Below are 26,203 nucleotides of genomic sequence, written 5' to 3' on the forward strand. Positions count from 1 at the left end.
CAGGCCACACGGGTTTCAGTAGAAACCAGCCGACCGGTTGGGTTTAAAAAAAAAAAAAAAAACTAGTGTGTACTAGGTTTAAGCCAGGAAACATACTTTGATATGAAGACATGACCTGCTAAACCAGCTAGTGCTGGCGCCAAGTTCTCTTTAGTGATGGGTCAAAACCTCCCTTTTAAGTGGAGCGATGTTTATTGGACTTATGGATCCAGAGTATTTTAAATGCCTAGGTCCAGAGTGTCATTTCCAAGGGCCACAAACTGGAGTTTCACACTCTGTTTGCTCCCAGCTTCATACTCTCCAAACTGTCGCTTTCCCCTTCATTTCCAACAGCTCCTGAATCAATGGCTTATTACCTCTGTACTAACAGTAGAATGCTTTCTAGCTTTTTTACTTAAATGATTCCCAAACTGAGTGAAGGAGTATAAACTAAATTGGTTCTAAAACTCTACTTCCTATGCATTCAGAAGTTTTGCATGGAAAATACCAGGCTGGCTATTGCTTCACTCCTTCTGGGGGGTTTTCTGGCCTTGATAGACTTCTTGGATGCATATCTGCACATTGCCATTTTTCCACCTTATCAGTGCTTTTAACGTTTTGCAGTGGACAATCAGCTTAAGGCCTGGTTCATACTTATGCAGTTTGCCATTGGTGCGTTCTACATTGCATTCTGCTGTATGTTTTGCACATGTGATTTTGCCGCTTTTTTTTTTTTTGGCCAATACGTTTGGCAGAAAAAAAAACGCAAATCGCCGCCAAAACACACTACATGCTTTTCTGCAGCTTCTCTATTAAAGTCTATGGAACCAAAAAAGCACAGTTTTTGCTTTAAAAAACGTCCCTGGCACTTTCCAAAAATGCAGTAGCTGAAAAAAAGCATAGATGTGAACGTGTTCCATAGGAAACCGTGTTAAATAGACTGTAGTTCGTTTCTGCAAAAAGCACCTAAAAAACGCATAGGTGTAAACCAGGTCTTAAAAGAGAAGTATGGGGATTTTTTTTTTTCTTTCATATTCATACTTACCTAGGTTGATGCAGCATCGAACCGATGCTGCATCTGTCCCCCGCTGCCTCTACACTGAGAACCGAGCCATCGAACACCGCCGATGGCTCGGTTCTCTTGGCTCCCCAAGCAGAGAGCTGCTGCCTGTCAGTCAGCAGCTCTCCTGCTCTGCTCCTCCATGCTCATTGGAGCGCTAAGCAGTGGAGGGGCGGGGAGCGGCTGTCTAAGCCTCTCAGCGGCTCGTTGAGATGGCCATCAGTCCATTCACCTGGCGGATCCAGACTTCTAGAGTCAGGATGACGCGGTGCCTGGACTGATCTGTGTGACAAATTGCAGTCCTGTGACCCGTAGGAAAAGCCCAGCCAAATGAGCTAAGGCTGGACTTCTTCAAATATTTTTCAAAATGTTTTTGTAAGAAGATCCAATTTTGTACCTTTTTAATACAGAATTTTGGAGACTGCTTAAAGTGGAGGTCCACCCTAAAAAAGAAAATGGCATTAAAAAAAAAAAAAAATTTGAAAAAAAAAAATGTTTTTATCTTACCTGAAACCCTTGTTGCTAGGCAGTCTTCCTAATCTGCCTCTTCTTTTTCCACGGCGCTTCCTCCTCCTAAGGTGAGCGACCCCGTTGCCTTCTGGGACATGTGTGTGTCCCAGGAAACAACAAGGCCATTCACAGAGTGCCACGCTGCTCACGCATGAGCAGTAGGAAGCTGGCAGTGAAGCCGCAAGGCTCCACTGCTTGTTTCCCTTAGTTAGGATGGAGGCGCCGCTGGCCGATCCGATGGACGGATTGGCCTGGGGGGGCGACATCGCAGGCTCGCTGGACAGGTAAGTGTCCTTATTAAAAGTCAGCAGCTACAGTGTTTATAGCTGCTGACTTAAAAAAAAAAAAAAAAACGTCTGGAACCCCCCTTCAATTGTGTGAACTAATAACAATATTAATGTTTTTGTTTTTTTTTTTTAATATAATTTTTGATAAACATTTACACAGCTATCAAGACATACAAAATAGTGCGTACATGTTACTAAAAAGTGCAGTATACGACTCGGGGGTCCTTTTCACAAACTTTCAGGACTGTGTGCATGTGAACACAAGTACGGCTATTTAATCAACAACGCTAATTCTTCCTTAGTAGTGAGCATGAGAATTGCTGAATTAAGAGCTGTTTTTTTGTGAAAAAGGGACTGGAAACCACTGTGCTCACACATAGTGCTGTTTACTTGGCAGACTTATTTTGATAGCGACCTTTGGGTTAAAACTTAATTAAGCTTTTTACATTTTTATTTTTTTTAATTTAACGACCATCGGCCCATCAATGTAAAAATAAATAAAAACGGAAAAACTTTCACTGCATGCATTCAGTTGTGCTCATAATACTGCTCACATACCTTGGCAGAATTTGATTTCTTGACCGTTTTTCAGAGAATATGAATGATAACACACAAACTTTTCTTTCACTCATGGTTAGTATTTGGCTGAAGCCATTTATTATCAATCAACCGTGTTTACTCTTTTTTTAAAATCATAATGACCACAGAAACTACCCAAATGACCCTGATCAAAAGTTTCATTTTGGCCTGATAACATGCACACAAGTTGACACAAAGGGGTTTGAATGGCTATTAAAGGTAACCATCCTCACCTGTGATAAGTTTGCTTGTAATTAGTGTGTGTGTATAAAAGGTCAATGAGTTTCTGTAATCCGGACAGACTCTTGCATCTTTCATCCAGTGCTGTACTGTTTCTGGATTCTGAGTCAAGGGGAAAGCAAAAGAATTGTCAAAGGATCTGTGGGAAAAGGTAGTTGAACTGTATAAAACAGGCCAATCAGCAGTGTTCAGACTCTAATCAAGAAGTAGAAAATGAGGGGTTTTTTTGAAACCAAACAACAGTCAGGTAGACCAACTAACATTTCAGCCACAACTGCCAGGAAAATTGTTCAGGATGCAAAGAAAAACCCACAAATAACTTCAGGTGAAATACGGGACTCAGAAAACGTGGTGTGCTGTTTCAAGATGCACAATAAGGAGGCACTTGTAGAAAGATGGGCTGCATGGTCAAGTCGCCAAAAGCCATTACGACACACATGCCACAAAGTATCCCGCTTATAATACGCCAAACAGCACGGAGACAAGCCTCAAACCTTCTGGCACAATGTCATTTGGAGTGATGAGACCAAAAATGAGCTTTTTGGCCACAGCCATAAATGCTACATTTGGAGAGGAGTCAACAAGGCCTATGATGAAAGGTACACTATTCCTACTGTGAAACACCGAGGTGGATTGCTGATGTTTTGGGAATGTGTGAGCTACAAAGGCACAGGAAATTTGGTGAAATTTGGTGCACATTGATGGCAAGATGAATGCAGTATGTTCTCAAAAAATAGTGAAGGAACATTTGCTTTCATCAGCCAGGAAGCTGCGCATGGGACGTACTTGGACATTCCAACATGACAATGATCCAAAACACAAGGCCAAGTCAACTTGTCATTGGCTACAGCAGAATAAAGTGAAGGTTCTGGATTGGCCATCTCAGTCTCCTGACCTCAGTATCATCGAGCCACTCTGGGGAGATCTCAAACATGCAGTTCATGCAAGACAGCCCAAGAATTTACAGGAACTGGAGGCTTTTTGCCAAGAGGAATGGGCAGCTTTACCATCTCATAGAGACTCGTCCACAAATACCATGAAAAACTTCAAGCTGTCATTGATGTTAAAGGGGGCAATACACGGTATTAAGAACTGGGGTATGTAAACTTTTGATCAGGGTCATTTGGGTAGTTTTTTATGTCATTATGATTTAAAAAGAGTAAACACAGTTGACTGATAACTGGCTTCAGCAATACACTAACCATGAGTAAAATAAAGGTTTTGTGCTATCTTTCATAGTCTCTGAAAAATGGCCAAGAAATCATAAATTCTGCCAGGGTATGTAAACTTATGAGCACAATTGTACTTCCTAGGGGTCGACCGATATTCACTTTTTTTGAAGCATCGGTCACAAACTTACTGGTGTTACCCGTATTGCTTCAAGGTGTTGTACCTGGGTGATGCCTGCAGCTCACCCTGGTACTGTTCTTTAGAGCAGTCGGTCGGCTTTCTTGTAATAACAACTGATGCGGCTCAGCAAGCAGAGGGAGGGTATGTCCGCTGCTCTGCCCGGGTTTCCCGTCCCACCAGGAGGCCCGAGCGACGTGCTGGCTGAAGACCCGAACAAAGCCGATCTGCTTTGTTCGAATATAGTAACCCTGAAGCGATGTCATGACATCACTTCAGGATTACTTGCATCCTAAAGGCGCCAGTTTTAGAAAATAGAAAATATTCAAAAACCTCGATCTTGAGGTTTTGAATACTTTCAAGTGAATGGGAGGGGTTAGGGGTCTTATAGACCCCAGGTCCCTCAATGAAGCCTACATGTGCTGCCTATTACTGTGACAGTAATAACGGTGATGAAGAAAAAAAAATATTAAAAGGACTGTGTAAAATTAAAATCTACAGAATATCTGCACCTGATACTGACATGAAAGAGAGCTGGAAAATCTGTATCGTATCGGCCCTGAAAAAACTATATTGGTCTAGACCTAATATATACCACCTTTCCAGCATTGTCCCCTGCCGACTCACTACTCTGTTGTCCAGCACCTGCCTCTTCCAGATTACATACTGTCCATTCTCATCCAACCTATGAGCCCATGCTGTCCTAGACACACCCCCTGGAGGGTACATTATCACATTACTCATGGACAGAGTGCTGCTTCCTTGGCGTTATGCAAGCACTACACTGTCTAGGAGTAAAAACTGAAAGGTTAGGAAAAGGAGGACCAGTGAATTCTTTATCTAGCAGCGGCAATTTTACGCAGCAATTTTTAGATTTATTCTGGTATTATTGTGGAACAGTCCAAAAGTCTGCAGGATTTTAGGTATGTATATAGGGATTAAAAAATATATATAGTGGCGGTGGACTTTGGAGAAGGAAGGCTAGCAGAGTGTTTCTTGAACTTTAATAGTAAATGCAGTTAGCTTTGTGTCAGAATTGGTGGTGTAACATGGTCAGAACTTGGAATGGACATTTTTTTTTCCCCTCATAGACTATGTATATGCAGAAGGTAATGTTTACATGGTTCAGCTGCAAGCAAGAAATAATACTGTGCCTCTTAGGAGGTGTTTTGTAAGAAGATTTTAGCAGGATGCCGCTGTGCACAACAGGAAAAAGACATTAAAGTCTCAGGAAAGAATGTTTGAAATAATTCCAGCAACCAAATGTTAAACAGCTGAAATGCATCCGGCGTCATTCAGACACGAAGGCACGATCTCTAGTGTGTGATTATCAGTTGTAGGAACACTGCTGAGAGTCCTGTCATCACAAGTCAGGGAGTGGCAGGATTAATGTCTCTTTGGTAGGATTGCTTCAGAGCTGGCATAGATTTCATAGGTAGAGGCACTTTGTTGCGTATCCATTAAGTCATTAAAGCGTATAAAAAAAAAAAAAAATTGCAGTACGTCTCTGCAAAACATACCTCATTTCCTCTGTTTTATCCCTTTAAAGTCACTGCAAGTGCAAAAGAATATCGCTCATCTCTAAAGCTCAGTTGGGTGCTGCCAACAAAGCGTTTTTTGTGGACTGAGTGTTGTCAACTCTGCTAAGTTTCTATTACTAAATTAATGAGCCACACTTCTATCTCTAAAATATGAAGGTTGGTCATTCTATAGTCCTTGATAATAGCTAGGAAAGCTGACCAAAAAGGAGTAAATAGGAAACTTTTAATACACTTTTTTTCATACACCTTAACCGCTTGTCCACAGTCGCCATTTTTAAATTGTGGCTGGTAGAGCAGTTTTAATAACTTCCTGCTGATATTACGCATATATGTGGCATCCCAAGAGTGGGTCTTTTTTCGTGGGGCCACATAAATGCGTGTCTGTTTGTGCTGATTTTTTATTTTTTACTATTTTGGGACAGTTTTCCTTTTGAGAATAAAAAAAAAAAAACAGGAGATATCCGTTACCATTTACCACCAAAAGCCCAATTTGTCCTGGAAAAGGAAGCGGCATAATCCTCCTGGATACACAAAGTAATTGTGATGATATGTACGGTTTTACTAACACATGTCAAAGTTGCAAAATTGTGCTTAGGCATTAACATTTGTTGTACCCTTAGGCGGGAAGGGGTTAAACACAATAGCAGTTGGGACTTTGTTGAAATTTGTTCAGCCAGCATTGGGTTTCTGGTGGAAGGTAAAGCCACTAGATTACTTCCACACACCCTGCCATAGGTACTACTGCTGTCACCGAGTAAGAAGCTGGAGCACAATATGTGCACCTTTAGCTTAAAGGAGTTGTAAAGGCAGAAGGTTTTTATCTTAATGCATTCTATGCTTTAAAATAAAAAAACTTTTGTGTGTAGCAGGCACCCCCCTAATTACTTGCCTGAGGCCCATCTCTCTCTCTCCAGCGATGTCCACGCATGTCTAAGCCGTCTGGGACACTCCTCCTAATTGGCTGAGATACAGCAGCAGCGCCATTGGCTCCCACAGCTGTTAAAGTCAATCAGCCAATCAGGGAAAATGGACCGGGGCGGGGCTCCGTGTCTGCATGGGCACACAAAGCTGTGACCCAGCTCCAGCGCCCCCATAGGAAACTGCTGCCTGGGGGGGCACTCGATAGGAGGGAAAGGGCCCGGAGCAGCAAAGAGGGACCCGAGAAGAGGAGGATCAGGGTTGCACTGTGCAAGGTAAGTATAACAACTAATAAAAAATAAATAAAATAACTATTAAAGTAAATGTAATTAAAAACAATTAATTGTTTGTCCCCATGTACACACAAATAAATTAATTGCATGCAGCAGGTGCACGTACGTTCGATAACATTGATTGCGCTACACGTTGTGCGTATTGTCCCAAACATCAGATCAAAGGTCATACTTCTGTAGTCATCATTAACCATTAGCTCAAAACTGATAACCGTTAAAGGCCTTTAACATGTCACCAATACGCAATTTTGGGTACTGAAATCTGTTGCCGTTTCACAGGTCCAGGAAATTTTAGGCTTCACTTGTTAGATTTAGCCATTTACCCACAAAAAAATGGGTAATATATTATATTTGTATGCCGTAAAATTAACTTTAGGGTGTTTTTCATATGATAAACATGGTAATATCTTGTAACTAAAAAGATTGCAACTACCACCATTTTATTCTCCATGGTCTCTGATTTCAGAAAATATATAATGTTTGGGGTGTTTTAACTCCTGTTTAGCAGTGTTAATTTTGGTAGCAAATTTCGATTTCGTTTTAGCCTTAGTCCTTTGACTAAAATGCCATTTTAGTTTTAGTCGTATTTTAGTCGACTCAAATCTCCAGTAATTTTACATGACTAAAATAGAATGGGTTTGGTGAAAATTTTAATGCATTATTTAAGCATTTCTTTAGAATTGCCAAACTCATTTTATACTCCTGGAGTAAAAATCGAATAACATATCACTGTATTTATAGTATGAAGGTTTGAGCATGCACTACAGACAGATTTAGCTGTTGCAAAAAATAACGTCTTTATAAATCCAAGTTTCAGAAGCAAACAAAAATATTGTTTTTTGAAAAGCAGAACTACAAAATAAAAAAAAAAAACTGTAAACTCTATTGACTCTAATGCCATTGCTTATGTTACCTGAATATATTACCAACGTTAAATATCAAGAAAAAATAAATAAAAGCCTTTTTTTTTTCTCATTTTGACAAAAATGCCATTTTAGTTTTAGTAGTCTAAAAAAGTATTAATTTAGTCACCAAAATTAACACTGCTGTTTAGGCCCAAAATGTGCGTTTTAACATACAACCCCAGTTCCAAAAGAGTTGGGACGCTTAATAAAATCTACATAAAAACAGAATGCAATGATTTGCAAATCCCATGAACGTGTATTTTATTCACAATAGAAAACCTAACAAATGTTTAAACTGAGAATGTACCATTTTAAGAAAAATAAATTAAGGTAATTTTGAAATTGATGGCAGCAGCGCATCTCAAAAAAAGTTGAGATAGATTAACAAAAAGCTGGCAAAGTAAGTGATACTAACAAGGAAGATCTGGAAGAACATTTTGCAACTGATTACATTGATTGGCAACAGGTTAGTACCATGAGTGGGTATAAAAAGAGCATCTTAGAGAGTCAAGTGTCTCAGAAGTAAAGATAGGCAATCTGTGAAAAGCTGCATCTGAAAATTGTCAATTTCAGAATAATGTCCCTCAATGTAAAATTGCAAAGGCTTTAACTATATTGTTATCTACATTACTTAATATCAAAAGATTCATGGAATATGGGCAAATCTTTGTGCACAAGGAACAAGACTGAAACGCAATATTGGATGCCCATGATCTTTTACCCTCAGCCGTAACTGCAATAAAAACAGGCAGAAATATTTTCAAAAATAAATGTCTGTGAACGTGGTTTGCCATCCCCTTAAAGAATGCAAATTAAAGTGTTACTAAACCCACAATGGTAAAATCTGAATGTGCAGAATAGCATGCTTATAGTCACTGTGGAACTTAAGGGGCTCTGTTGTGTAAAAAGGCTCTTTGATCCCGTATGGACAGATCCTCCCCCTCCTGCAGGGTCTCTTGACAAGGCCAGATAAGACACAGTGAGGGTAGTACTGCTGCACATGCTCAGTTTGGTCTCTATTACTGGAGAGAACATTTCCTTGTTGATCAGAGCTAGCCAGGTCACATGATATTGACACCACATATGTGGGCGTGTATTCAGAACCTAAATGACAGCCCAGTCCCTCCCTCCCTCCTCTATGCCCATTCACAAAAAAAGAACACAGTGGGTGGGATGTCGCATCTTGATTGATGGATGATCCGCCTTCCATAACAGCATGAGGACATCTGGAAATCTCCTCCTACCTGAACACTCAGCACTCAGGCAGACCCTACAGTTTATCATGTGACCGTGGTATGTAGTGGCAGTATTTTAATGTAAAAAGATTTATAAGCTGTGGGCACTGTGGGGGGGGGGGATGATCTATTTTCATATTATTGGGTTTACTAACACTTTAAAGTTCCATCACGCAAAGAAGCCATATGTGAACACGATGCAGAAACACTGCATTGATCTCTGTACCAAAGCTCATTTAAAATGGTCTGTTGCAAAGTGGAAAACTGAGGTCAGGCGAATCGAAATTTGACATTCTTTTTGGCAACCATGGGCGCCACGTGCCCCATACTAAAGAGGTGAGGAACCTTCTGTCTTGTTAGCGCTCAGATCAAAAGCTTGCATCTCTCAAGGGGGTGCATTAGTGTGTATGTAATGGGCAGCTTGGACATCTGGAAAGGCACCACCAGGTTTTAGAGCAGCAAATGCTCAGGCAAGAATGGGACAACGTCACTCTCACAACACTTTTCTGTGCTGAGAGCGCGGGCCCTGTGCGCACCCAGCCCACTCACGATTGGGAGCTTTCCGGTCCCCACTGGTGAGTAGGCTGGGAGCGCCCAGGGCCCGCGCTCTCAGCACAGAAAAGTGTTCACATAGAGCCACATATATGCAGCCCCTCTCCGCGTTAAAGCCCAACCACCGAGAGGCCACATATTTGCTCCATGTCTGCAGGAACAGGTTAAAAGAAGAGGGAATTCTAAACCATCATAATAAGCATAGCCCTGTCCCAACTTTTTGGAATTGGGGTTTTACTTTGCCAACTTTTTGGACGTGTTGCTGCCATTAATTTCAAAATGACCTTATTTTTTATTAAAATATTCTCATTTGAAACATTTGATATGTTTTCTATTGTGAATAAAATTATGGATTTGAGATTTGCAAATCATTGCATTCTGTTTTTATATAGAGTTTACATGGCTTCCCAACTTTTTTGGAATAGGGGTTGTATGTGCAAAAACTTTTCTGATAGAAAAGTGGTTAAATCGACACTACAAGATTTTCTTATTCTCCTAAAATAATACATACACATCTACTACTTAATGACCCTATAATCTATTTTTCATTAAATTGTTTCTTAGGCTAGGATTACATCTAGCCGTTTCCTCTGTGCAGGAAATGCAGAAATAAGGTCCTTGCACCTTATTAAACTTGAAGCCGTGGTTTTACACAGTGCAGTTTAATGCACCCAAAAATTCTCTGCATTTTTAGATGTGTTAGGGTGCCATTAAGAATTAATGGCACCCCAGTGCGTGTGCTAAAGAGCAGACCTTTTTGCCTGCAGGTGCAGGAACGCAGGCGTTTTACACGCATACCCATATGTGTGAACCTAGCCTAACTACGTTTTCTGATTTCTTGTAACATCCTCAGTGAGCTTCTGAACCTCCCCTTTACTTGTTTGTTACAAGCAGTGCCTGTTAGATGCGGTTCTGTGCACTACTTCATGCACACTACAAACCACATAGCCCGTACTCCATTTCAGGAGTGGGTAATAGAGGGTGGCTACATTCCTATTTGAGACCATGGAGAATTAACATTAACACCCTGATGACGTCAGACGTGCTGACGAAACCCGTTGGAGCACAAACGGCGTCCCTGCTTTTAATCTTAAGCTTTTATTATCACTTGATGTAAGTGAAATTTTATAGCACTATTTAATAAACTGAAACTTCACCATGGGAGGCACTCCTTTCTTCTTACCATCCTACTGGTGTCCGGAGATACTAGTGTGGACAAACTACTCGGGGTTTCCTGCTGGATAGCTGGGAGGACCATCCAGAGGATTACTCCAAATTTCTCCTGTATATGACTGCCTGTATTGGGGGTCATATAAATCTGGTGAGTGGGCTGTGTGCTTGGTGTTGGTGAAAGAGGATTCCTAGTCCCCGTACCATTGAAAAAGACACAACTTCACGTTATTTGCACCTATTGGAGATGTTTATGGCAATTATATGGACTTTGCACTTAATACGCTTTGTTTGTTAATGCCAGAACATTCATCTTTTATTCTGTATCCACTGGAGATATCGGGTGGCAATATATGAACATTGCATTTTTTATGCACTTTTATGTGAATCGTTTCATGTTTAATACCTGTATCCACTGGAGACATCTGGTGGTAACATGGTTATTGCACTGTTTGTGCACTTTAATATAAGCACTTGTAATTGAATGTTGCATATTAGAGCTGCACAATTAATAGTCAAGAATCGTTATCGCGATCTTGACTAAAGTGTTTCACAATTCTTTCTATGCAAAAATTCTCTGCTCTTCTGAAGCCACAGCCTTCAAAAGGAAAAGAAGAGAAAAATTGGGCAGTCTGCCAAGAATCAAAATATTCTTTATCAGTTAAACCTAAGTATAAACATTGTAACAAATTGTCAATGGAATAGACCTTGTGTGTAAGTGAAAAAAGTTTAACCACTTGTACACTAAACCTTTTTCTGACATTTGTTGGTTTCAAGTTAAAATCTTTTTTTTTTTTTTTGCTAGAAAATTGCTTAGAATCCCCAAACAAAATATAAATATAAATATATATATATATATATATATATATATATATATATATATATATATATATATATATATATATATATATATATATATATATATATAAATATAAAATATATTTAGGAGACATCCTAGAGAATAAAATGGTGGTGGTTGCAATATTTTATGTCACACTGTATTTGCGCAGCAGTCTTTCAAATGCAATTTTTTTTTTTTGAAAAAATGTCTTTAATGAATTTAAAAAAAGAAACCTAACCCGAAAAGTTAGCCCATTTTTTTTGTATAATGTGAAAGATTCTCGATCCTTTTATTCTTGGCAAAAAAAATTGTGATTCTCATTTTGGCCAGAATCGTGCAGCTATAATTTTCCACAAGGGAGCGTGGTTCAAACACATTGGTATTTATCACTTTAAGGCTAAATAGCCTCACAACGGGCAGCTCCATAATTTACAATTAACATATAAACTCATTGCACAGGTAAGGGATCTATTCCGATTATTATCATATAAACACCCTTTAACCAGAGTTTTTAAAAGAAGTATGGGGTTTAGAATAAAAAAAAACATACATACTCACCTAGGTGGATACAGCTTCTGCATCTGTCCTCTGCTGACTCTGCATTGAGGATGAGCGATCAAAGACCACTGATCGCTCAGTTCTCCCCTCTGTTCTGAACTGAGAGCAGTGACCAACAGTCACTGCTCTGTGCTCTGCCCCTCCAGCACTCACTGTGGAGCTCTGGGCTGTGCAGGGGACTGGAGTGGCTGGCTCAGTCTCCCAGCGGCCAGCTGAGGGGCTGAGCCAGCTACCAGTCCAGGCATCTGGGCGGATTCCCAGCCCGCTGTCAGCTGAAAACTAGTCACAGGAGTACAGAATGAAGTGCACTCCCATGATCCACAGAAAAAGTAAGGCCAAAAGAGCTTTGGCCATACTTCTCCTTTAATGTCACTTAAAGGCCTATTCACAACGTGTGTGTTGCCCATCATATTCACAATGCTAACACAGCAGATAAACATTTTGTTATGATGAGAAAATGTACAGCGAACTCTTCCTCTTTTCAGCACATTATGAGTGCAGCATTTATCACAGCACAATACACATGGGTGGGAAAACAGAAATTTTATTCAAATGGGGAAAAAAGGGCAATGCTTGTTTAAAAAAAAAAAAAAAAAAAAAAGAATGCACATCATGTGTAAAAACACAACACAGTGCAGCAAAGTACACTAATGCTAGCATTGTAGGATGAATGGACCCTTAAACTGGTTTTCTAGAAAATATTAACACTATGATTTTTACCTTTCCTTCGTAGCAGAAGCAACGAAAACTGATCAATCAGAAATGATAGAACGTTTGTTCCTGGTTGACAAACGCACAGAACAATACAAGGCTGGACCATCAGTTTTGGGACCCCCCCCCCCCTTCATATACTGTACATACATAGATGACAGGTTGGGCATTTATTGACTACATCTGCATCAGTCGGGAACAGGGATTATTATGATTATTATTATACAGGATTTATACAGCGCCAACAGTTTATGCAGCACTTTACAACATTAGGATGGACAGTACAGTTACAATACAATTCAACACAGGAGGAATCAGAGGGCCCTGCTCATTAGATCTTACCACCTAATAGGGAGGAGCACGTGATACAAAAAGGTAATAACTGTGGGGGATGAGCTGATAAAGAAAGTCATACAGCTGCCCTGTGTATGTTTGGTGTCGTCTGTTATATCTGATAAGCGTGAAGACATGTTGATCATGTTACTGTTGCCCAGAGACTCCTACTTATAGCCCATATATATTTAGTTTAGTAGTCACAGTTGTTGTGCTTTAGGCTGGGTTCACACTTAATACGGATGCGGCTCTCAGCAGGGGTCCGGTGCGTCCGTTCTCCGTTTCAGGGACGAATCGGGCCTGAATTTTTGCCTGAATTCGCACCTGAAACGGATCCAAAGACACACATGACCCCTGTGCAATCCACTCCACAGCGACCCTGGAGATATGTTAACCGGCAGTGTGCCATTGAGACCCGGGCGCACACTCCTGTCATGCAAATTGGATGCGGAGAAAACCGCATCCAATTCGCACTAGTGTGAACCAAGCCTGAATCCTTGTTTAAAAGCACTTTATAACCGTGTTTTATAATTATGATGGTTAGTTGATATCAGGGCTTGACAAATTTGCTTTGAATCTAGGAGCCAACTAAAAGATTTAGAAGCCATTTTTTTTTTCTTTAATTAACAAAGCTTTATTTTCAACAACAAAGCCCCTTCTCTTATGTAGCCAGAAGCCAGCTGAATGTCAGGCTTCTGTCAAAGGGGCATGACTGGAAAAAGGTCTGCCAATCGCCATCCGATCAGCACTCTCAGCCAGTGGGAATGACAGGCCGTTGGAGATCCCCTAGTGTGACTCTACTCTGCTGGCCACTGACTCCTCCCACCATGTCAGCGGGTGCTGCGCTGCTCTCTTCCTGCTCCATCCTCACTGCTGCCGCTAATCGTGTTTCCCATGGTGGCAAACAATGCTCTGTGTCCAGAGGCCTACGAGGCCCACGCCGCCACTTCTATCTGGGCCAAGACCCGCCCTGCAGCCCGCCATGTAATGGCAGCTGAGGCACCTATCACTGACAAAAGCCTAAGCACCAGGACGCAATTTCTAGTTTCCATTGTGACCTGGCGCCTGGGATTTGTCAAGCCCTGGTTAATTTATCAAAAGCCTTTTTTCTTTTAGATTTGTATTAGAGTACTGATGGTTTAAAACATGTTTTTGGAATTCATTGCTGTATGTGTCCCTGTTCAAGCAGAACTAAACCTTCCTCTCATTTACAGCCAAAGAAGCTGCCATTTGACCTTTGTTTGATCTGCAGTTTAATTGTGTTGCACATGTAATCAGTTATGATATTAGCCATTTGATGGCTTGACAGTTTGGTTAAGAGCACAAGCAAGTGTGACAGTTATTATTCATGGCATGTCTTTAATGTAACTGTTTGGGAATCAGTTAATTCATTGAGGGTTAGTTGAGGGGAAAAAAAATCCAAAATGATGGCCAAAAAACAAAAAAAAAAATGTGTTTTACCAATTCCCTACAAAATACAAAAGGAAAAATGTTTACGCTTTAGATATAATTTAAGAGCATTTATTACAGTAATGTTCTAAATTATTTTATCTTGTTTGTTACAGGTATTGGAAAAGTGAAGAGGAAAACAAACATGCCCGATTCCTCTTCCACAGCAGATGAAAGCTCGGATACAGAACGTCTGTATGACCTTAACATGCCAGCTTATGTTAAGTTCACATACGCAGCTGAAAGGGATGATGAGCTATCTTTGGTGAAAGGCACGAAGGTGATTGTAATGGAAAAGTGCAGTGATGGCTGGTGGCGGGGCAGTTACAATGGACGTGTAGGTTGGTTCCCCTCCAACTATGTGACTGAGGAGAACGATAGCCCTTCCGGTGACCAAGTAGGAACTTTGTCGGAAAAATTGGCAGCAGTTGTCAACAATCTCAACAATGGTCGCTCACTCCATGTGGTCCAGGCTTTGTATCCTTTTAGCTCATCCAACGAGGAAGAGCTTAATTTCGAGAAAGGTGAAATGATGGATGTGATTGAGAAGCCAGAGAATGATCCTGAATGGTGGAAATGCCGAAAGAGCAATGGCCTAGTGGGTCTTGTACCAAAGAACTACGTCACTATAATGCAAAACTTTCAGCCCAGCTCAGGTTATGAGCCCTTGCCACCTCGCTGTGATTATATAGGGCCTTCTGTCTCTGGACGCTTTGCTGGCCATCCGTGGTATTATGGAAAAGTTACACGGCACCAGGCAGAAATGGCACTCAATGAACGAGGAAATGAGGGGGACTTCTTAATCAGAGATAGTGAATCTTCGGTAAGTGCTAAAAATCTGCTTTTCATGCTCGATCCATTAGAGCTTGACAGACTGCCGTAGCCATGTAGCCTGTAAGCGCCAAAAGAACTACAAATGAAACCCAAATTTAAAAGCTTTGTTACCAGGTTCTGTAAAGTGCCTTCTGGCTGCTGGAGCTTTCTCGCCAACTTAAGCATTCTTCATTAATTTCTACTCTACAAAGAAATAACAAAGAAATATAATTTTTTTTTATTAAGCTAGCAATATTCTGTCTGCCAATTATAGTGAAAAGGAAGTAACTTACTTTTAATATGTTTTTAATCTGCTCTAGTAGGCCATTGATAAAAAAAAGAAGTAATTTAGAGGTGGAATAAAAAGTGTTAATGAATATAAATTAAGAGGACCTTGCTTAACAACTTTAATAACGGACACTTTCACCCACTTCCTGCCCAGACCAATTTTCAGTGCTGTCACACTTTGAATGACAATTGCGCACTCATACAACACTGTACCTAAATTAAATTTGTATAATTTTTTCACACAAATAGAGCCTTTTGGTGGTATTTAATCACGACTGAGTTTTTACATTTTTTGCTAAATAAATGAAAAAAGACCGAAAATTTTTGAAAAGCACGGTCTTCAATTCTGTTATTAAATTTGGCAAATAAATTATCTTCAAAATTTAGGCCAAAATGTATTCTGCTACATGTTTGTGGTAAAAACAATTCAAATCAGTATATGTTTTATTTAAAGTGATTGTAAGCCTTCGTTTTTTTTTTTTTTTAACTTAAAACAACAAACGTCATGCTTACCTCCACTTGCAACTCGTTTTGCACAGAGTGGCCCCTATCGTCCTCTTCTGGGGTCCCTCGCCGGCTCTCGCGGCTCCTCCTCACGTCAAATAACCCCCTAGGAGAAGTGCTCTCCCGGGGGGGGGGGGGGGGGGTTACCTTGCGGGCACGCTCCCGAGTCCAGCATTCGGTGTCCTTAGACACGAATGCCAGACTCAGCCCCAGCGCCCGCGTCATTGGATTGGATTGACAGCAGCGGGAGCCAGTGGCTGCACTGCTATCAATCTATCCAATCAAGAGCCGGGACCCCGTGCAGAGAAGGGACAGCACGTCTCCGCCGTGGGAAATACCGGGGCTCAGGTAAGTAAAAAGGGGGGGGGCGGTCACTGCCAGAAGTTTTTTCACCTTCATGCATAGGATGCATGAAGGTGAAAAAACATGAGGGTTTTACAACCCCTTTAAGTACCCAAACTATGTTGTACAGTGGATATAAAAAGTCTACACACCCCTGTTAACCACATGCCGACCGGGCCATAGCCGAAAGACGGCCACAGCGCAGTCGGCTTATCCTGGGAGGGCGTCCATGGACGTCCTCCCAGAATACTGCTCTCGCGCGCCCCCTGGGGCCCGCACCCGAGAACTTCCGTGACCGCCGGGTCCTCTCACGGTGAACGGTGAACGGCCGCTCATCGCGGCCGTTTACCATGTGATCGCTCCGTCAAATGACGGAGCGATCACATGTAAACAAACCGGTTCCTCCCTCCCCTCTGTGTACCGATCGGTACAGAGGGGGAGGAGAGGGGGAGGGATCGGATGGTAGCAGCGTTGTGGGCTGCATCTGTAGTGCCCACAACGCTGCTCTGTGACAAATACAGTCACATCCATCCATCCATCCCTCCATGCTCAGCCATCCCTCCATACTATAATACCCCACAATACTCTGCACTACTCCGCAACACCCCACAATACCCCACAATGCTCTGCACTACTCCGCAATACCCCGCACTACTCTGCAACACCCCACAATACCCCGCAATACCCCACAATACCCAGCACTACTCTGCAACACCCCACAATACCCCACAATACTCCGCAACACCCCACAATACCCCACAATACTCTGCAACACCCCACAATAACCAGCAATACCCCACAATACTCCGCAACACCCCACAATACTCCGCAACACCCCACAATACCCCACAATACTCCGCAACACCCCACAATACCCTGCAATACTCCGCAGCACCCCACACTACTCTGCAACACCCCACAATACTCTGCAATACCCCACAATACTCCGCAACACCCCGCAATACTCCGCAACACCCCGCAATACTCCGCAACACCCCGCAATACTCCGCAACACCCCGCAATACTCCGCAACACCCCGCAATACTCTGCAACACCCCGCAATACTCTGCAACACCCCGCAATACTCTGCAATACTCTGCAACACCCCGCAATACTCTGCAACACCCCGCAACACCCTGCAATACTCTGCAACACCCCGCAATACTCTGCAACACCCTGCAATACCCAGCCATACCCAGTCATACTCGGCGATACCCTGCCATGCGCAGCCATACCCAGCCTTGCGCAGCCATACCCTGCCATGCACAGCCATGCTCAGCCATGCTCGGCCATATTCAGCTGTACTTGGCCTCTGTATGTGGCCAGGCTGTGGAAGTCTCACACATGGGGTATCGCCGTACTCAGGAGGAGTAGGTGAATCTATTTCCGGGTGTCATTTTTGCTATGTACATGCTATGTGTTCGAAATATTGTATAAATGGACAACTTTGTGTTAAAAAAAAAAAGTGTTTTAACCACTTCCCGCCCACTGGCCATCATACGACGTCCTTGACTTTGTGCGGGGATATCTGAATGATGGGTGCAGCTACAGGCATCATTCAGATATCATCTTTTTCAGCCGGCGATTCCCTACACCATAGGAATGATCATAGCGGCTATTCCACTGCTTGATCGTTCTTATGGGAGGCGAGAGGGGACCTCCCCCCCCTTCCCGCCGCCCTCCGGTGCTTCTACCGTCTCACCGACCGCTACGATCGAAGCCAGGATCGTTTTTTTTTTTTTTTTTTTTATTTCAGGCTTCCCAGCCTAGAGGTGAGATGTGGGGTCTTATTGACCCCATATCTCACTGTAAAGAGGACCTGTCATGCCATATTCCTATTACAAGGAATGTTTACATTCCTTGTAATAGGAATAAAAGTGATCAAAAAAATTTTTTTTTGGAAAAAAGTGTCAAACTAAAATAAATAAAGTAAAATGAACAATAAAAAAAAAAAAAAAAAAATTTTAAAGTGCCCCTGTCCGTGTGGTCGCATGCAGAAGCGAATGCACACGTAAGTCCCGCCCACATATGAAAACGGTGTTCAAACCACACATGTGAGGTATCGGTGCGAACGTTAGAGCGAGAGAAATCATTTTGGCCCTAGACCTCCTCTGTAACTCAAAACATGTAACCAGTAAAAAATGTTAAAGCGTCGCCTATGGGGATTTTTAAGTAGCGAAGTTTGGAGCCATTCCACGAGCGTGTGCAATTTTGAAGGGTGACATGTTGGGTATCTTTTTACTCGGCGTAACTTCATCTTTCACATTATGCAAAAACATTGGGCCAACTTTACTGTTTTTGTTTTTTTTTTAAAGCACAAAACTGTTTTTTTCCCCCAAAAAAGCGTTCAAAAAATTGCTGCGCAAATACCGTGCAAGATAAAAAGTTGCAACAACCACCATTGTATTCTCTAGGGTCTTTGCTAAAAAAAACATATATAATGTTTTGGGGTTCTATGTAATTTTCTAGCAAATAAATGATGATTTTTACATTTAGGAGAGAAATGTCAGAATTGGCCTGGGTGCTCCAGAACGCCTGAAGGTGCTCCGTGCATGTTGGGCCTCTGTATGTGGCCACGCTGTGTAAAAGTCTCACACATGTGGTATCGCCATACTCGGGAGTAATAGAAGAATGTGTTTTGAGGTGTAATTTGTGGTATGCATATGCGGTGTGTGAGAAATAACCTGCTAATATGACATTTTTGTGGAAAAAAGAAAAAAAAAATCTTGATTTTGCAAAGAATCGTGGGAAAAAATGACAACTTCAAAAAACTCACCATGCATCTTTCTAAATACCTTGGAATGTCTTCTTTCCAAAAAGGGGTCATTTGGGGGGTATTTGTACTTTTCTGGCATGTTAGGGTCTCAAGAATATAGATAGGCCGTCAGTAATTTAGGTATGATCAATTTTCAGATATTGGCACCATAGCTTTTGGACTCTATAACTTTCACAAAGACCAAATAATTTACACCGATTTGTACTTATTTTTACCAAAGATATGTAGCAGTATAAATTGTGGCCAAAATTTACGAAGAAAAATTACTAAATTTGCTAAATTTTATAACGGAAACAAAGAAAATTTCATTTTTTTACCGAATTTTCAGTCTTTTTTCTTTTATAGCGCAAAAAATAAAAAACCCAACGGTGATTAAATACCACCAAAAGAAAGCTACATTTGTGTGAAAAAAGGGACAAAAATTTCATATGGGTACAGTGTTGCATGACTGAGTAATTGGCATTCAAAATGTGAGAGCACCGAAAGCTGAAAATTAGTCTGGTTAGGAAGGGGGTTTAAGTGCCCAGTTGTCAAGCGGTTAAAATGTCAAGTTTCTGTGATGTAAAAAAATGAGACAAAGATAAATCATTTCAGAACTTTTTCCACCTTTTTAGTGGTGACCTATAAACTGTACAATTCAATTGAAAACAAACTGAAATAGTTTAGGTGGAGGGAAGTAAAAAGAAAAAAAACCTAAAATAATATGGTTGTATAAGTGTGCACACCCTTAAACTAATGCTTTGTTGAATCGCCTTTTGATTTTATTACAGCACTCAGTCTTTTTGTGTATGAGTCTATCGGCATGGCACATCTTGACTTGGCAATATTTGCCCACTCTTCTTTGCAAAAACACTCCAAAGCTGTCAGATTGCGAGGGCACAGCACAGCCCTCTTCAGATCACCCCACAGATTTTCAATCGGACTCAGGTCTGGGCTTTGGCTGGGCCATTCCAAAACTTTAATCTTCTTCTTGTGAAGCCATTCCTCTGTTGATTTGGATGTATGCTTTGGGTCGTTGTCGTGCTAAACAATGAAGTTCGTCTTCATGTTCAGCTTTCTAGCATTAGCCTGAAGGATTTGTGGCAATATTGCCTGTTATTTGGAACTGTTCATAATTCCCTCTACCTTGACTAAGGCCACTGTTCCAGCTGAAGGAAAACAGCCCCAAAGCATGATGCTGCCACCACCATGCTTCACTGTGGGTATGGTGTTTTTTTGGTGATGTGCAGTGGTGTTTTTGCGCCAAAAATATCTTTTGGAATTACGGCCAAGAAGTTTAACCTTGGTTTCATCATAACACATTTTCCCACATGCTTTTGGAACATTTCAGATGTGTTTTTGCATTATTTAGCCGGGCTTGGATGTTTTTTTTGGTAAGAAAAGGCTTACGTCTTGCCACTCTACCCCATAGCCCAGACGTATGAAGAATACAGGAGATTGTTGTCACATGTACCTTCTCCTGACTGATACCTTTTAACAATGAGATCCCTCTGATGCTTTGGAAGCTCTTTGTGGACCATGGCTTTTGCTGTAGGATGCGACTAAGAAAATGTCAGGAAAGACCTACTAGAACAGCTGAACTTTATTTGGGGTTAATCAGAGGCACTTTAAATGAGGTGTGTACACTTATGCAACCACTTTATTATATTTTTACGACCCCCCAAAAAAAATAAGATTTTAGTTTGTTTTTCAACTGAGTTGTACAGGTTATAGGTCACATTAAGACCCCTTTCACCCTGGGGCGTTTTTCAGGTGCTTTTGGGCTAAAAAATAGCGCCTGAAAAACACATCCCCTGCAGTCCCAGTGTGAAAGCCAGAGTGCTTTCACACTGGTACGATGAGCTGGCAGGACGTTAAAAAAAAAAGTCCTGTAAGCAGCATCTTTCGGGCGGTGAAGGAGCGGTCTATACACAGCTCCTCCACCACTCCTGCCCATTGATATGAATGGGCACCGCTGCCAAAGCGCCTCAGCACTACATGGCGCATTTAACCCTTTATTCGCCTGCTAGTGGGGTTAAAAGCGCCCCGCAAGCGGCCGTATAGCGCCGCTAAAATGACTGTAAAGCGCCGCTAAAACTAGTGGAGTTTTACCTTCATCACCCACCCCAGTGTGGAAGCAGTCTAAAGGTGGAAAAAGTTCTGAAATGATTTATCTTTCTAATTTTTTTACATCATAGAAACCTGACATTTTAACACGGGTGTGTGGACTTTTTGTATGCACTGTATATATACAGTGCATCCAGAAAGTATTTACAGCGCCTCACTTTTTCCACATTTTGTTATGTTACAGCCTACAGCCAAAATGGATTAAATTCATTATTTTCCTCAAAATTCTACAAATAATACCCCATAATGACTAGTATGTATGAATGTGGGTTAGGGACCTTAGATTGTAAGCCCCTTGAGGGTAGGGACTGATGTGAATGTACAATGTATATGTAAAGCGCTGCGTAAATTGACGACGTTATATAAGTACCTGAAATAAATAAATAAATAAATAATAAATAAATAAATAAATAAATAAATAATAACGTGAAAAAAGTTTGTTTGAAAGCTTTGCAAATTTATTAAAAATAAAAAACGAAAAAATCACATGTACATAATTCTCTGGTCTGATAAAACAAAGATTGAACTCTTTGGCCTGAATGACAAGTGTCATGTCTGGAGGAAACCAGGCACTGCTCATCACCTGGCCAATACCATCCCTACAGTGAAGCATGGTGGTGGCAGCACTATGCTGTGGGGATGTTTTTCAGTAGCAGGAACTGGGAGACTAGTCGGAATCGAGGATAAGATGAATGCAGCAATGTACAGAGACATCCTTGATGAAAACCTGCTCCTGAGCGCTCTGGACCTCAGACTGGGACAAAGGTTCATCTTCCAACAGGACAAACGACCGTAAGCACACAGCCAAGATAACAAAGGTAGTGGCTATGGGACAACTCTGTGAATGTCCTTGAGTGGCCCAGCCCAAGCCCAGACTTGAACCTGATTGAACATCTCTGGAGAGATCTGAAAATGTCTGTGCATCCAACCTGATGGAGCTTGAGAGGTCCTGCAAAAAAGAATGGGTGAAACTGCCCAAAATGAAGTGTGCCAAGCTTGTAGCATCATACTCAAAAAAGACTTGAGGCTGTAATTGGTGCCAAAGGTGCTTCAATAAAGCAAAGGCTGTGAATACTTATGTACATGTGATTTTTTTTTTTTTAATAAATTTGCAAAGATATCAAACAAACTTCTTTCACGTTGTCATCATGGGGTTTTGTTTTGTGGAAATATGAGGAAAATAATGAATTTAATCCATTTTGGAATAAGTCTGTAACATAACAAAATGTGGAGAAAATGTGAAGCGCTGTGGATACTTTCGGGATGCACTGTAGCTGAATTTCTTTTCCCATTTTTTATGAATGACATCTATTCATCCAGTGTGTACTATTGTCAAGCTGTGATTGTCAACAGCTATCACATTGTACAGATGTACTGCGATTTGGCCAGTATGACCAATCACAGATTACACAATAGTACACTGACTGGCTATGAATGGAAGACATTCATTGTGTATACAGTTGTCAAGTGATCTGATGTGGTCACAGTGGTTGCATGGTACTGGCAGCAGCCCGGTACACTGATCTGTCACCTGCTGTGTCCAGTGAACACCGTAGGTGACAGATAGCACAGCAGTGCAATCGGATCCTGGGAGGACGTTATATGATGTCCACCCAGGATAGCACGCTCCCGCTCTGCTGTCATATTAGTATAGGCCAGACAGGAAGCGGTTAAAAATGGTTAAGTCCAGTTTACATCAGTCCTGCAACACCTATTGAAAATAAGGTATATAAAGACTGGGCAAACGCACAGCATTTTATATTCCCATATTTACCTGGGAATCTGGCTTCCCACTCCTGCAGGAGGCACAGACGATGTAATTATGCCTTACTACATGCTGGCAAATTTAGATATTCAAATTCTAATAATGGTAATGCCCTTCTGTACCGCCTGCTGCCACGGTTTCAAGGACCCAGATTCCTCTGCATGTAGCGGTGGGTCACATTTATTGCAGTGTTCACTGTATGTCAGAAATGCTGAATATATATTTATAAATTATCTGGCAGCAGAGCATGTCTTTTTAGAGTGATAGAACTGAGGCGTTACCTTGTTTCAAGACCACAATACAGTGCAAAGTTTTCCACACATTTTTGTGTGCGTTGCTTTGCAGCACTGAAACCAGCACTTCTCCTAATTTGAAAAAAAACAAAACGGCCAGCAATGGCAGGAAAAGAAGCAACAGAAGCCAGACATTAGGGCACCTACTACTGATTCTTCCCGGCAAGTTTTTGGAGAAACAAAGCATAATAAATCTCCCTAGAGCTTGTCATATGTGCACTTGGCTATGTGGAGCTCTGGTTCTTTGTGTGTTCATTTACTACATTTACTTTACAAGTTTCATAAAGCTGACAAGCCATGTTACAGTTTAAAAATGTAATAATGTATGGTAAATTATACATCTTAACCACTTTCAGTCTGGGCCTATTCTGACAAAATCAGTTTTTTTTGCTAGAAAACTTAGAACCCCAAACATATTTTTTAAGCAGAGGCCCCAGAGAATACAATAGTGGTTTGTTGCATATTTTTATGTCATATGATATTAACACAGCATTTTTTCTAACGCTTTTTTTGGGGGGAAAAAATACACTAATGAAAGCACAAAAACACAATGTAATACCCAATTGTTTGGTAAAATATAAGTGAGTAAATAGATACCAAACATGTTATGCTTTAAAATTTATGTATGCCTCTGGAACAGTGTCACACTATAGTACCTAAAAAAATCTCCATACGCGACACTTTAAGGGAGTTGTAAATATAAAAGTTTTTTACCCTTTATGCATTAAAGTATAACTAAAGGCAAAACTTTTTTTTTCTTCTGCTTTGAATACAGTGTGGTGTAATTGGTACATTTGTCAGTTTTTGGTGCTGTCTGTGCCCCCATTATGGAGACTCACCCACTTAATTTGTCCTGCTTACCATTATCATTGAAAGTAATTGAAAAGCAAAAATTTTGGGGTGTCCCAGAAAAGTAATGGAGGGAAATTCTTCCAATGGAGACACTACTTCTATTGACCTGGTGTCCCCAGGAGATTCCTTTAATTTGCAGGGATTTCCTCTCACTTCCTGCTTTGGCTATGGGACAGATAGTGAAGTGAATTCTCCACAGTGGGACACAGATGGCGAGAAAAAAATCTGATGGGCTACCTTTCCTTGCTCTATCCTAAATGAAAATAAAAGTTTTAGCTATAGTTCTACTTTAACCACTTGCTAGTACTTCATTTGACTTCAAGTGGTTGTACCGGAATGATGCCTGCAGCTGCAGGCATCACCCCAGTACCGTTTTCTTTAGAGCCAACAGTCATCTCTCTTGTAATAGCAATCTGAGTGGCTAACCAGCCACTCGATTGTTATTACAATCAGCAAGAGGAGACGCCCCACCCCCCTCCTCCTGCCCACTTCTACAGCTCTCCCGTTCCACTGAGCTACCAGGCAGCACATCCGCTGGCTGGCCGGAGACCCATACAAAGCAGAATCGGCTTTCATTGGGTCTAGGCTTTGGTAACACGGTGGCGATTATATGACATCACTTCCTGTTTACCTGGCTGTCAACAGCACCATTTTTTTGAAAATCAAAAGTATTCAACAACGCCGATCTTGGCGTTTTGAATGCTTTCAACTGCAAAGGAGGGATTTTGAGTCTTATTGACCCCAGATTTCTCCCTAAAGAGTAAGATCCCTTTCACACTGAGACAGTTTTCAGAAATGGCGCCTGAAAACTGCCTCCCTCTCATTTTGCATGTTTGGTATCTATTTACTCGGTATGACATACTTTTTTTTGTTTCAAAAAAATTTGGGTTATGTACTGTTTTTTTTTTTTAATTAAAATTTAAAAAAGTGAATTTTGTTCCAAAAATTGTGTTTGAAAAATCGCTGCGCAGATGCTGTATGACAGTAAAAATTGCAAAACCCACCAATTTATTCTCTAGGCCCTTTGCTTTATATATTTTTTAATGTTTGGGTGTTCTAGGCAATTTTCGAACAAAAAAAAAATATTTTCACATACATACAAAGTGCCAGAAAATGCTTGGTCTTCAAGTGGTTAAAGCAGAGTTTCACCCAAAAGTGGAACTTCCGCTTATGTCGCCCCCCCTTTCCTGGTTCCACATTTGGCACCTTTCAGGGGTAGGGGGAGCGGGTACATGTTTTTGAAAGGTACCCTGTCCCCACTTCTGCTGGACCTCGCCGTGGCAAGGTAAGTCAGAATTCCGGCCCTCACCTCCTTCCTAGTCCTTCCCCTACTATTGGGCCAATAGGAGAGTGCAGCCGCAGTTCACGCATGTGCAGTAGGGACTGACCGTGAAGCTGCAAGGCTTCAGGGCCGTGTTCCCTTACTGGCATTGGCGGCAACAGCACCCGACAACTGATGGTAACATCAGCTGCAGTGCCAACATCGCTGGACTCCAGGACAGGTAAGCGTCCTATTATTAAAAGTCAGCAGCTGCAGTATTTGTATTTTTTTGAGGGGAAGGCGGAACTCTGGTTCAAGGTAAAAAACCTTTTATGTGCAGTTCCCCTCGCAGAAGAATTTTAAAAGTCTGGCACTAGAATTATTTTCACTCTGACATTCACGGCGATACATCACATATGTGGTGTTTACTGTTTTTTTCACATTTATCACATGCCTGTCGAAGGGGTCCTGCGTGACTCCGAAACATTGCACTCTCCTTGTGTTGTGATCATGCAATAAATTACACGTTTGGACGCTATCTACGCCGTTCCATGGTGTGCTGGCAAATATTTTCATTGTGACTTGAACCAGTATCCAGCTGGTTGTTGCTGCAGCACCCATATCCGTGAGCTGATCCAGGAATGTGTGCGATGGGAATATGAAGTATTACGACACTGGAAGTGACACAATCCTCG

At 41.4% G+C, this 26,203-nt stretch overlaps 1 protein-coding gene across 6 annotated transcripts in view; it reads left to right on the forward strand.

Moving 5' to 3' along the window:
- The window catches only part of NCK1 (NCK adaptor protein 1), a 165,408-nt gene that overhangs the window by 133,141 nt on the left and 6,064 nt on the right, over nt 1-26,203 (forward strand). For all 6 annotated transcript variants that reach the window (XM_073625494.1, XM_073625493.1, XM_073625490.1 and 3 more), the window contains one exon: nt 14,625-15,331. In XM_073625494.1, the coding sequence (XP_073481595.1) occupies nt 14,625-15,331 (707 nt within the window). The remainder of the gene's footprint in view (nt 1-14,624; nt 15,332-26,203) is intronic.

Source organism: Aquarana catesbeiana, linkage group LG04, assembly GCF_042186555.1.
Source record: "Aquarana catesbeiana isolate 2022-GZ linkage group LG04, ASM4218655v1, whole genome shotgun sequence".
Classification (NCBI taxonomy): Eukaryota; Metazoa; Chordata; class Amphibia; order Anura; family Ranidae; genus Aquarana; species Aquarana catesbeiana.